The sequence below is a fragment of the Anomalospiza imberbis genome, chromosome 1 (genome assembly GCF_031753505.1).
Source record: "Anomalospiza imberbis isolate Cuckoo-Finch-1a 21T00152 chromosome 1, ASM3175350v1, whole genome shotgun sequence".
NCBI lineage: Eukaryota > Metazoa > Chordata > Aves > Passeriformes > Viduidae > Anomalospiza > Anomalospiza imberbis.
The window spans coordinates 100,105,782-100,120,234 of record NC_089681.1 but is presented as its reverse complement, the minus strand read 5'-3'; the positions used below and the strand labels follow the sequence as shown (position 1 = coordinate 100,120,234).

Genomic DNA, 14,453 nt, shown 5'->3' with positions numbered 1-14,453 from the left:
AGGCATACCTCAGCACAGAGGTATGAGGATCTAGTGAGGTGAAGGATACATGATCACTCTTTTCAGACACACTATTCATAGATTGTTTTGAAATATCTCCTTTTCTATTCTTCTGTGCCCCAGCTTAAAAATGAAGAACTCTGAAAACTGTATTTATCGGATCAGTCTCCTAACCTGGTTCATGCTACAGTCTCACAAAGAGCTCAACCAGAAAGCAAGCCACGGCACAGGTTACTGTCACAAACAATACTGGGAAAAACAGGAACAGCACCATCTAAAACTGCTCCTGTCACCAAGTGCATTGAAATGTGTTGACTGCTGTCTCAGCTGGTCTGGTCATAAGAACATCTATTTGTCAGTAATGTTTCAGTAAGCTTTTAGAGACTGTGCATGCAAATCTTGTAGGAACAAAGAGAGGGATATTTTAGGTTGCAGGAACAAGCATTGGAACATTAGGGCACCTGGAGATGTCTAGATGTCCCAAAGCTCAATTTAAAAATAGTGGTGAGGAGGAAGTATATTAGGTAACTTGGCTTTGCTTTCTCCTAGACTGGCAAAATTCAGTACAGGCATGGAGCTGATGACAAAGGTCACAATAATTTTTCCAAACATCCGCTACTACTAGAATATCATCAATCAAAAAAGCACATTTGTGCTGTGGTGCACAATAGTAGGAAAACTGTCAAACCACTGTTCACCTGAGAGGTCATTATTGATCTGGAAGACAGCTGTGGTAAGTGAATATTGAGATAGATGAAAGGTTTTTTTCTAGCTTTCCCCCTGCCAAACCCAATCTTCACAACAGAATCATTCTCTGGGTTATCAAGGCCTGGAGTTAAAGCCCTAAATCACTTGCTCTATTGAAACATGGTCTAATTCAGAGATGCTTAGTTTAAACAGCTTCAAGCGAAACCAACATGAGTGGGATATTCTGTTAATCACACCCTGCAAAAATGCAAATAATCAAAGTAGTACAATTCAAACAAGAGCTAAAGTGTTATTTTCTTCTTGTTGTCTTCTATATCTTTGCAACAGGCTACCAATTAAGATAAATGCACCAAACAAGAGAACCTGAATTGCCAATGTATAGTGGAAAGTTGCACTAAAAAATAACTTGTCTTACTATTACTGTTTCACCCGCTAAAAACCTTGAGTAACTACCAGTTCATGACACTTGAAAGCAGAAGAGGGGAATTAGCTTTAAAATGAATTATTGTAACATAGAGCAATTTCCCATTTAATGAATTCTCCTTTTTTGTGCTGCTGACTCCTATATTGTAAAAGTCTCTGTGGGGTGGAGCATGCACATACAGGTAAAGAGCGGACTGTCCACAAAAGAAAAGTAAAATGTAGGTTTAACAATCCAGATCTTCTGTGGTCAATAATATATTGTCTTGTGGTGCAACTCTGAAGCAAATCAGAATTTGCATGGAAATTTATTTTCATAGTATCACGTAGAACCAAGCCTGACAGCTCCTTCCTTGCACAGGACACATACTGACTTTTCCAGAGTAGTAATCAGCACCTGAGCAGAGAGTATGGACTCCAGGAGCAAAATGTTTTGGAATCAGACAAAGTGTCCCTTTTTCCTTGAACAGCTGTGCCTCAAGACATACCAACACCAGGATAGTCCATGAAAAGTGTAAAATCCAATTGTGCTCAGATTCCATCACCTGCCAAACTGTTGCATTTTGGTATACCAAGACTGCTCTGGGACCAGTCTCTGATCCATGATCACAGTTCCCAAATGTTTCCTCTAGCAGGATGTTCTCACTCATAAAACCAGCAGCATTTTGGAAACACAGTCAAGCCTTTAAGACCAGAAGTGTCTGCGCTTCTGTGGCAGAGCTTCTGTGGCTGAGCTCAAAGGCTTTGCCAGAGGCAACTGCAGTCTGAGATCAAAAGTGAACTCACTGAAATGGGTTTGAAGTCAGCTCGTAAAACAGTGATAATTTTACATAGTTCAGTTTTCAATTATCTAAGAAGTTGCTCCTGCTGTTGCTCTCATCTAGTTTAATTCATATCGGACAAGGTATTTCTAAGGCAATCTGACTGCAGGTGCCTCAGGCTCATGCCATCCACACTGAAAATCCAAAAGGAATCCTTGTTTGTAGAAGAAATGGGCAGAGTAGCCCTCTGAAAAAATGGATCACAGCAAAACACCTTGGTTTGAGAACTCGAAGACTTTTAAATGCATTTTCAAAAATCCCCAATCACTTTTGAAAACATGTTTCTTGTGACATTTAATGACTGGAATGTATTGTTTGGATGTTGAAACAAATCACCATCAAATCCTACTTTCCCTCTTGTTCTTCACCATCTTTTCTGACAAGTGCCAGACCCTGTACCTTAGCCACAAAATATTGATTGTACTTACACTTTTCAAAGCCTTGGCCTTTACTATCCTGCTTGGCCTCTACTATCCTGTCTGTCTGGAAGAGAAAGGACTCTGTGTTTCATGGTCTTATCCAACATAACTAACGTAAAGTACTAATATATTACTGATGGAATGAATTAAATCCTCTCCTTGCCTAATATTTACTAATTATCACACAGTGGCCAGTTTGTGAAAATGAAAGTATAAGCTTCATATCTAAGTTAAAAAAAAAAAAAACAAACTCAAAATCCCAAACAAAGGAAAACAAAACAACCCTATCATACCTCAAACCCCCCAAACAAACAAACAACCAACAACCAAACAAAAAGACACTGATTATAAATTCTGCAGTACCCCTGGGTTAACACTCAGGGATGTAGTGATTAATTATTTATCCCAAGGAGGGGTAAAAAAGGAGGCTGCAAAATCACAACAGAGATAAAAATCAACTGTCTTCAGGAGGAGGGAAGTTTGATGAAGCTTCTAACACATGCCCAGAAACTTCACCATTGATAACCAAAGAGCTGCATTTTAAGAACAAGTCTAGTGACATTTTTTTAATGTTACTATTAAAATTTTTAATGTAAGTCTTCTGTTATTTGGAACTTTTCTTATTCTTATAACTCTTAGTGTTACAGAATTAAGTCAGAAGTTCAGCTTTCACATTTAAAAAAATGTAATACTCATAGTTGCAGAGGAAAAGCAAGAATACACAAACTTTAGCATAATAAGCCCAAGCATACTATTTTAAAAATACTTCTGATTTTTTTGAAAGTCGTTACCTGAAGCCAGATTATTTTTATCTTTTTCATCTGGCACTGACTACTGAGTATTTTCTTTCACAATCTAAACCAGCAGTCTTTACCCTATATGTTTTCATTGGGCCACAAGCTCACTTTGTGGGCTTGTTCATTGGTTATTTTATTCTTTCTGACAAAAGCTTAAATCCTTTGAATCACAACCACTAGTGCAAACTCTGCAAGACTGGTCAAGAACTTCATGGAACCTGCTGGAATACAAAGTCACTAAATTTTACACTGAGACTAACTGTAGAACAGTATACTGAAGTTTACATAAATGGGCTTTTTTTTTCCCCACAGTCAAAAAACAAAGTGAAAGTATAATTTCTGGCAGTTCTTTAATTTTGATGTCATGACTTTTTCCAAAACTTTAGCCTCTCCAGCTGTTCAGAGGTCCACCAAACTTGACAATGGCTTCATGGAAGTGGTTTGTTACAATGTCTGAGCGTTTCTTTTACTCAAATTAAAAAAAATCTTAAAAGAAGTAATGGATTTCAACACAGGTACTAACTCATCTACCAGAATAGCTACAGTTTCAAGTCCAAAGTCCAAGAAGAAAACTTTGTCTAGTGACTGATTATGTGATCATTTGGATAATAGTAGACAACAGGACACCTGTAAAAAACAATTCACAACAATTTATTTAAGTGATTACTAGAACCTGAAGTTCTCACTTGATCCACAAACAAAATTCAAGTAAAATGCATTATATAAAATGTAGGGAACAAAACTCTTGCAAGTAATGGGCAGAACCCAAATTTATATATAATCTACAGCAGTCAGTAGATGAACAGGTAAAAAACAGGAAATCAAATCTCTATTCTCTGATCAGCCCAAGCCAGTAACTACAAGTGCATTGCCCTGTTTATCACACCAACTTGCTGCAAAACGACTCTTAGAAATTGAGATGATACATGACACAGCACACTCCACGGAGGAGATAGCGGACTGCCTCAGCAGAATGAAATGCCTTTAGGAATAACCTGTTTCTCACAGAGGGCCTGGCCCTAGAAATAGCTTCTGACCCCATCTTGTCAATGTGGTATCTGATCCTTACCAGCTAGGGATGCAAGAACCCTTCTTTATAGGAAAGGTGAGGAGGTCCTCCAGTGAAAGGACGAGCTAGTGAACCAGCTGCCCTTGTGACTGGAAGAATCCCAGACTGAAAAACCCTGTGAGTTAGAGGCTTTGGAAAAGAGCATAGACCTTCAGAAGGGAAAACCTTTTTATTTTCCTCTAGAAATGTATTAGGACTGTTAGAAGTAAAGGCTGTCTGTCAGGTATATCCCTAAAACGAAGTTACAATCAGAAAGTCTGAACACAAGGAATGATTGACAATCCCTGATATACTGGGGAAAAATAGCACTTGTGAGGTGCAGAAAGGAGGCCTTGTGGAGGCTGATGTTTCCTAACCTCTGGAATGCCTTGGCCATGTCTGCATTAGGAAGATTTATGGTACAATGTGAATGGATCCAGAGAGCAAAGCAGCTGGTGCTGTGTACCTGACTACCACATCCAGACGTGTTGCAAGGGTTTTACCATGAAGCGATTCCAGGCTGATGCCCTGGACTGAACTCCCATTTATTGTCTGAAAAATGCCTGGTGCACTCCTGAAGCACATCTGTTCACTTCATTTCTGGTGAGAGTTAATTGAGTTCATGCACTTCTGGACTGAAAAGCGGTGTCTTTAGTGGGGAGAACAGGAGATTTGCTTTGAAATAGATCTCTTGAATGGAACACAAATACTATTATAGATGAACACAGAGAATTGTTAAGAACCATGATCAATAGAACAAGTTAGTATGTGTATTATTTTCCCAGTGTCTTCTTCAATTATTTCCTTTTTAGGGTGTAATTGCATTTCTCTAGAATGATGATATCTAGGAGGAAACAGACTTGCTCTAGATGCAAAGCCATTACATTCTCTCTACTTTCCCCACTTCTTCAGCCATTTGTCAATGCCTCTCCCACTTGTTACAGTGGCAAGAGATGCTTTGCTCCTACACATTTAATGAAAAGAGGGAGTAGAACAGGAGAGAAAGACCATTTTAATTTCTCATTTACAGAAGAGCTACAGCATTATAGCACATCTTATTACACACCGAACAATGTCTACCAGTCTCATCCTCAGAATGCCCCTACCAATGGAAAAGCTTTAGCTGATATTTTCTCAGGCAACAAAAATCAATAAGGTATAATTAATGATTTCTATAGAAATACAGAAATGGAGGGAGAGTAAAGAGCAAAAGTGGCATGATAAAGAAAATCACAGTAACATATTGACATGTTAAGCCTTCCTGGGTTAAGCACCGTATCATCAATTTTGGCTCCAGTCAGTAATAAATCATTAGGCTTCTCCTTTCATTTACACAGATTTTACACAGCTGCCTCCTGCAGATTCACTCTTGCAGAGATACAAATCGGAATCAAAGCTACCTAGAATCAGCTGAGACTTTCATATTCTCACACCATCTCACTGATCCAAATGTATATCTGATTTTACATTCCTGCCGGCATCTTCAAGCACTATCTATAAACACTGTAGTAAACACCACTGAAAGAGTTTCAGACAGTAACCTACTTTTCAGTGCCTATTTGCTTCCAGGCTCAGCAATGGTCTTACAGACACTGATGATTAATTTAATTAATGTGAACACATCTTGAGGGGACCTTAATGCATGATACATAAGGTAAAGAACAAAGGCCCATGCTAATGCTGACCTGGCAAAATGCATCTGTATCCATTTATAAGAGAATAGAACCACTTCCAAAGCTTGGAATAGTTTTTATAGAAAGCCAGCTACTGGTGATGATTCATTTCCAGGTTTTATTTTTACCAAACTTGTTTGCATCCCTGAATACAGATGGATCCCAAAGACTCAACAGCACTATCAAGAAGTTGTTGAAATGAACAGAGCATGCCCAGTAGCAGCAATCAGACAAGTTATGGGTAAGTTAAATTCTTTTAAAACCGTCAGTATAATAATTGGTAGACAGTATAATAAAGTCAGCACAATAAAGATAGATAAATTAATACACTGGTGACAGGAAAAATTGGGCTCTTGATTTGGAGTTGAATAAGCAATAGAATTAAAAATAAAATTTATTTGTGATATCCTTCATGTACAGGGATGATACAAGCAGAAGTAAATCTTAAAAGGCTGTGAATTACATTTGATGGATGAAGATAAATTTATTCTTTCAGCTGAGTATTTCATTAGTGGGTTTTGTTTCAAATACTCCAGTGAAACAATTACAGTCTTAATGCACATGCCACTCTCTGTCTGTATTACTCTGTTCTTCATTGAAAAACCTCCTCTACATGTCATTATTTCCCCATACAACACTACTTGCACCAACAGCTGGATAAGCTCATCAAGAATTCCAGTTTCTTAAGCTTTCTACAGTAATCCTTAGTGACAAGACAAAATACTGCAGAGTCAGTAGTGCAAACGGCAGAGATCCACTGCTGCTGTGGGTGGAGACATGCCTATTCCTACCAGGAGAGACTGCTGGAACACAGCAGTGACTGCAGGGGGCCAAATCCAATGCAGTTCTTTATTATTCTGGCATGGCACAATTGTTGGGGGCTCTTCCCCTACCATAAAAGGGATTCACATAAATGCACAGGTTGATGTTCTAAAGTCTGATTCAATCCTTTCTACTGAACTCCTTCCAAGTCATACAGGGCCTTCAGAAAACCGGCTTTCTGGATTTCTCCCTAAGATTCATCTCAGAATTGTCTACGAATTTATTAGCATAGAAAAGACTGAAAATATTTGAAGACTCTCATCAGCACTAGTATACAAAGCTAGCAAGACTAATAGTCTTCTAGATGCAGAAGTTGCAAGTAAAATGCAGTTCTAGAAGAATAACATTCTAAAAAAAAAAATCTAGATTATTTTTCACACCATTCCTGAAGAAGCTAAAATTGTCTTGGACTTTCATACTTCAATCATCAACAGATATTAAAATCTGTAGATGTAAAGCTACAGCTTGTCTGTGTCGTCCAACAATGTTTTACTCTTTATCTGGACATGTGTGCAGTAATGTTATACAGGGAAGCTGCCACCCACAAGGCTTCACTCAGTCCTGATGACACCTTTGGTGGAACTCATACTAAATTCAGGATCTGGATTTCACTTCACCTGTATACTGTCTTCATGCTTAGGTGTGAAAGGCCTCCAAGTTTCTACAGCATATTCTTTTGTGTTTGGCAGTAGAAGGGAGAAAAACTTATCCAGGTTAAACAATAAGGTGTTCAGTCAGTATGATGTTTCTGTTGCTTTTATTTTGGTCTTCTGTTGAAATTACGGAATGATTCTGTGAGGCCATGGTTAGGACTGTCAGCATTTTAGTGTTCTGAATATTAGATCAAAATCAGACCAAGCACACCCACTTTAGTTTAAAATCATACTGTTGAGTCAAATATATTAAAACATCTTCAATAGTTTTACTCTGCTCTGGAAAGACTTGGCTTTGCTCAAGTACCCCCTACTTGTATGACTCTAGGTTTGTGCTACATCAGGTAGCATCCATTTTATCAGCCAACATAAAGCCTCTAGAGAGGCAGAGAGCTAACATAAATCCCTTATTGCCTGATCTGGCTACTTTGGCAAAGTGTTTTTCAGTCCCAGAGCTGCTGAGTAGTCTATCACACACCAGTTCAGCATTCAGGATCACAGAATCAGTGCCCAAGTTATAACTCTGTATTAAGAAAAGCAGTCACACACCAGCACTCAGATTGTCAGTTATCTCTTGGCATTCCTGCAGGCAGCATCCAAACTCAATGGTTCTATCACTGATGATGGCCTGCCCTACAGAAGCCACCTACCGCTGGTGTTCAAGCCCCTGAGTGCTTCCTTCTTCTGATTTCACATTGGTAATCTCAAGGGGCAGTTTACGTGAGAAATTATTCAAGTGCAACATTTATGAAAGGTTGTGAGTTATCTGAGGTGCAGAGAGCATGAGTTACTCAGCTGAAAATACTGTAAATCTGTGTATCAGATCTGATATACTAACTATTTGTTTAGTGCTCTTGCTCTCTGCTTATTCACATCAATTAATTCACTAGTGAAATGTGGCTGTCTTCAGAGTGATAAGGCAACCATTCCAAACACTCTTTTCTCTCAACTATATTTTAATAGTGTTTGTAAAAGCTGAGGCAAAGAAACAAGGAGTGAAACCGCAGAAGTTGAGATTGTTTTTAACCTAGTAGTGGGCTCCCATTTTAGGGCAATCTACTCCTCCAGAGTTAGAATACTGGAGTTGAAATTCAATGTGTTATTTAACAGATGACACTTCCTACTACTTTAAATGTGCTGAGCAGTTGCATCAGCCAATTTTTATAGTCATCTCATTGGTCATCTCATTCCTCAGAGCTCTCCTTCCACTCACCAGTAAATAAAACAAGAATTGAGGAAACAGTCTGCTTAAGCTGCCATAGTTAAGGAAGAAATACTATAAATATATCTAAGGTGAAGTCCAGAAACCTTAAGTACTTTATCTGCCAAACCATAGAATTTCCTATCCAGTTGGAGGTAAGTGAACTACTTTTTAAACCACTTTGCTTTGTTCCTGTGATCTATTACTTGTCTGAACTGTGTATCACTTCACTGATTTCCGAAAAATGAAATCTTTTAAAATGAACTGTTTCCAAACAATATGACAGTACACATTGTTTCAATATTAAACAATATGGAAATAGTGTCATTATTTTTCTACTATCTATATTAGAAGATAAGCATCCACCCTTCTCAATTCCACTACATATACACAAGAGTTGGGAAATGGGCACTTCCTTCTGAGATTTTCTTTGCATTTTATCTCCAATCAGCATGACAGAACTATTCACCCTTTGTGCTTTTGCAACTGACTGGGCTGGCAGGGCAATACCTGCCTAATCTAGGGCTGTAGAGTCAAGCTGTCCAGTGCCATGTGGTTTCCAGGAACTCACTTATTTGACATTATAAATGTTTCTGAAGAGCATGTGAAAACATATAGAAATATATTCAAAATGACATCCCTCTATCAGGAGAAGTCACCACCTTGGGCTTTAACTTGTCTCAGAAAACAATTCTCAGTGTGAGGGCTCTTTCACCTCTACGGTGAGCCCTGCTGTAAGTGTCAAATTGTCACTTGCTACTCCTTATCTGTAAGAAATTTCCATTTCCTTATGTCTCCTTGTCTAAGGTACTGCAAATCAAAGCAATGGAAGAATAGCTTTAAGTCAGGATAACTTGTGCTGAACAGCATTTGAACAGTCTATGAAATGAAGATGATCATCAATATTACATGAGACAGATAAAAATTTGCCTGAGGTACCAGGGTGCTCCCAGCACATTTGTATAACACAGGTGGTTACTATACAAACAGAACAGCCTGGTAAATATATGAGGAAGAATACCAGAATAAATTAATATAAGCAAATCAGTCATCTTTTAGTCTGTGGAACTTTTAGTGCTGAAGCCCTTGAAAACTGAATTGACTCTTTCTGAATTTGCTCAAGGGTAATCAAGAACATATAGAAAGATCCTAGTCTGCAGATATTTCAATAATTTTATTTCCCTAATCCAGATTTTTTCAAGTTTAGCATCCAATACAAATCAGATAGGTCATTCAATTGCAAAAAAAGAACATTTGCCTTCTATACACATGAAGTGACAGAGAATCTAAGAAAAGAATGACCCTTCTGAAATAATACATTGCTAAAATCTGTTTTGGCGAAAACAACTTGTGAGTGATACTCTTAATGAAATTGCTGAGTCCTCAGTATTTTGTCACTTCATATATTCACATCCGTGAGTGAAAAGGTGGACAGAAGAATGGCTACCACCATAATTCAGCAACAGTTTTCAGTCTTCCCTCTCCCCTTGTCCCATGAAGGGACAAAGTTGCAGAAAAAAAGGCCTAGGGTCTTCTGTGCAGCAGAAACCAATGCAGCTTTTTCAGTAACAAAACAAGGAGTTCAGACAGGCTGGTTGCACAGACTGCAGCACAAACGCATGCAGTTAAACATCCCAATATTGGCTGAGAAGGCAGAAGGAGAACATGCTGAACCATGGCTTGGCTCTTTTTTACACTCCCTTGCCACTCACAGGCTAACAACAGAAAGGGGGAAGCAGCATGCTTGCACACAATAAAGAAAACCTGAGGGCTGAACAGCAAAGCTGGAAGCCAGCTGTGCTCTTTTACATGTCCATAATTAGGCCATTTCATTGTTTCTCCTTTTCTTGCTGCCAAACTCCACTTGGAAAAGAAACGTCAGTCCACAAACTCAGTCATTTGGCACAGCTTGAGGAGAAGATGCCCGTGACATTTTAACAGGGCCACAACCCTATGTACTGAGCATCACATACAGAGAGCAAGTTTCTCCTTCATACCTGCTCCCCTCTAGTTTTGTGTCTTATGCACTTCACTGAAAGGTCTCTGCCAACTGCCTGATCCTCCATGCCAGTTCTAGCTTGACCATGTCTACAGCTCAACCTGGGACCTCTCAACCAGATACATCTGATTCTTGGCTCCACAGAGAAGTTATGACTTGATGGATGCTTTATAAAAATGTCCTCAATTAAGTCCTGCTAGAAGGCATTTTTCTCTGACTAGTTTCAGGGTTGTTTTCCCAGTCATACAACCTCCCCCACCCACCACACAACCTGATGTGGTATCTAGTTTTTCCAGGTAGGAGAATTCAATCCTATTTCTGCTATCTTTTTGCCCACTCACAGTTCCATGTCTATAGAGTTTGACCTAATTATCCCTCAGCTACTTTACAATTTGCATTTAATTTGAATAAATCTGTGCAGTGTATTTATTTACTTTTACTCTTTTCTGCAGTGGAGATATTGTTGTGACAGAGCATACCAGTAAATCGCACCCAGTATGTCAAGCTCCTTTAATTCCAAAGAGATTCCTTATTCTTTGCTGCCTACTGCCATTTTGCATGTAATTTAAAAACAGCAGGCAGCAATTGAACTCTCAGAACTCATTAATACGTACAAGTCCTTCCAACAAAAAGAAGCAGATTAGAGACTATTTCTTCAAGGTGATGGCCAAATGTGCCAAAGTTGCCTTTGATTTGTTTTGCCACAGATGCTTTTCAATCACATTGATTCACTTTATTTGCATGCCATACTTGTTGTGCTTCATATAATGTCTCTGTGTAAGAACACTGTAGCTATCTAGCAGCAGCCTTTCATGCTATACAAGTTTATTTTTCAATTCTGTTTTATGCCTGCCTTCAATAATTAACAGCTTTATAAATTACACCAATGAAGTACAACCTACACCGAAAATATACTGAAAGTTTTAATGTACCTCTTTGTAGATAATTAAACCTTTTGTACTGAGACAAGGAGTCATGAAATACATCAAGTACAGTTAGGTGACAACTATTTAGCCAAGAACTCAATTAAAAAAAAAAAAAAAAGAAGGATAGTACTAGAGTAATGTCCATGTTTTAAGACAAGTCTCAGCTGAACTCTCCAACTGCTTACCTCTCCTTGCCAGATAGGGTTAACGGTGTTACATATGATCTTAGATCTTTTCTCCTGTCCATGATGAGGAAGGGCTGGGAAGATGCTATGTTTTCCAGGCTGGATGGAAATCTTCAGATAAGGATCTGGATTGAAGAACATTCCCTTCTTCAGACCAAAAGCCTGGAAATCTGAAAGGTAAAGAACCAGATTATTTTTCACACTCCAGGCATCTCTTTGTGATGCTAGGAGCAGTATATAGGGAACTGGTAACAAACTCAAATAATATGGCAGGAAGGTGAAAAAACTCACTATGTTTATTGTGACATAGTGTAATGCAAAACCATAATGATCTTGTGATTTAGAATTAACAAATTGTTACATAATGAAACCGCAAATTTACAGCCTGATTGTGCAGACTGATTCAGCTTCTAAATCATTATTTATGCAACTTCAAGTGATATACTCATTTTTCTAATAAGCTGAGCCTGATTGTAGTGGAAGGACTACTCGGAAAAACAGATCCTGTCATTTAATGTCAAAGTCATGGCATTTGGTACCCAATGGATGCCATTTTTCCTAGGTATCAATTTTTCCACTGTACAGATCTTACCTTTTACACCACTTTTTTCTACATGAGAAGTAATTTTACATTTTTTCCCACTTTAAATAATTTTCTTCCCTGCATAGGTCAACTTCACCTTAGGAAAACTCTTGTCTATAATATCCAAATTTTAAGCAGGGCTTTACAGCTGCAGAACTCCCGGGGAGCATAATACATGTTGCACACACAAAAAATACCCAGGCACTTACTTGAAAATTTACCCATAACATTCTGAAGAAAGACAAAATGCCCGTTATGATCTGTCCCTGTGAAGCTGATGAAATGCAAACTAATCTGCTGGTATAGCATTAATTTTGGCTTAACAGACACAGACTGACCCCTTAGGTCTTCTCTTTTTTCAGATGCATTTCTAAGCTTTCTTTGGAACATATAAGCACTTATTCCTATTAGTGAGTTCAGTAGGTAATTTATTTTCCACCACTCTTTGCATGGAGATTCTCCTCTCTTTAAAGCTTTATTTCACATCGGGCTATAAGTACTGTACTGCATTCTGCCTATTTCCTCTTGCTGTATTGGAGAGATAAAAAGTATTAGACATAATGGTTTCTAAAACTGCATAGAAGCATACCCTAAAAATTCAATTTAAACACATATTTTTTCTTCTGGCAGTTTTTGAAAACATTAATTTTCACAGTCTTCTAATTCTCTTCTGATTAAAAACCCAATTATTCTGGCAGGTGGTGGGAGACCATGAAAAACCCTCAAGGCAGATATTTTGGATGACTCTGAAAATCATACACACTGCACACCATCATCAATATTTTTTCCAGAAAATAGCTATATCAACCCCAGTTGTGTGTTGCTTCCTTAACATATGGTAATAGCACAATACAATAACACAATAAAATGTGCAATTTAAAAAGAATTGCTATTCTTTCTGTGGGTTTTTATCATCTATTCCACCACACAATTCACGTGCAGATATTCAAAAACTGTTGGACAGATGGTCCTGAAACAGACTGTATTTTAAGAACCTCATTCTTGAGACATTCTCTAAGAAAAAAAAACCCAAAAAAAAACCCCCAAAAAAATAGAGGACATCACTACTAAGAGCTTATTTGAAAATACATTGCTGAAACTATGTACTGCCACAGTCCTAGCAATCCTATCACACAAAGAAGATTATCTGTTTCAAAAAGATAATACTGATTTCCCTCCCCCCTCCTTTTCTGTTTTCTGAGTGCACAGTCTCTGTGTAACTAGCATGTATCTCATCTAAGAGCCCTGCTGAAATTCTATATGGCAAACTCTTTTGCTTTGGAAGTTGTACTGTTAGAAATACATTCAAGAAATAGAAACCAAGATTGCAAAATGAGTATGAATGACAAGGACTTGCAGTGCATTAGCTCAGACTGCTAACATGAGAGGAGAGAAAGACCTCTGGGATCTTATTTTCTTTCTCTCTGATACTTCCTCAAAAGAGTCTGAAACTGAAATATTCATTGACGTATATGTTTCTGTTTTTTTTTTTTCCTTCAAAGAGAGAGACTACGCTATCTTTGGGTACCATTGAGTAACAAAATAGTCTACTGATAGAAAATATCTAGCACTCGATTATGTATACTTACAGAACATGTATCATAAAGAAAATACATTGAGGATGACCTACCAGCCTCTTTCCAGTTATGGGTATTAGAGCACAGCCATGAAGATGAAGGTACTCCTAGCCTCAGTTAATAGTCTAATTTTTGTATTCAGATGAGGAAAAAAAAAGTAATTTAGCAAAGCAATGGCACAAATTTTTATTTGTGTAATTTTCTTACTGAAATTACACAGTACAACAGATTTTTTTTTTTACAAATGTCAGTTAGAAACTTCAATTTTATTGTCCAAAGTATGAATAGGGCTAGAAGAATAAGCTTTCCTAACGATGGATATCCCAATTATATTTCTCACCACAAATTCTCATCACTGTGAAAAAAAGCATCAAAACTGAAAAAGCTCTTAATAAAGCTACATGGACATCTACAGACAAACAGAATTTCATTTCATTTGAAGCAAAACCTATCTGTAAGTCCTGTAACTATCTGCTGTAACACCACTCCAGCATAACTCCCCAACAGAAGGATCACAGCCATTCTGCCTTCCCAAATACAAATATTTTTCTCTATCATATTCAGAAAAAGGTTCAGAAGATACTAAACTTTTAAGTGAAGGTCTGAAGCTAACCAAATTTA

General features: G+C 37.9%; 1 protein-coding gene across 7 annotated transcripts in view; it reads right to left on the bottom strand.

Annotated features, from left to right (window-relative positions):
• HECW1 (HECT, C2 and WW domain containing E3 ubiquitin protein ligase 1) overlaps positions 1–14,453 on the bottom strand; it is a 243,743-nt gene that overhangs the window by 71,923 nt on the left and 157,367 nt on the right. For all 7 annotated transcript variants that reach the window (XM_068202204.1, XM_068202226.1, XM_068202236.1 and 4 more), the window contains one exon: positions 11,673–11,842. In XM_068202204.1, the coding sequence (XP_068058305.1) occupies positions 11,673–11,842 (170 nt within the window). The remainder of the gene's footprint in view (positions 1–11,672; positions 11,843–14,453) is intronic.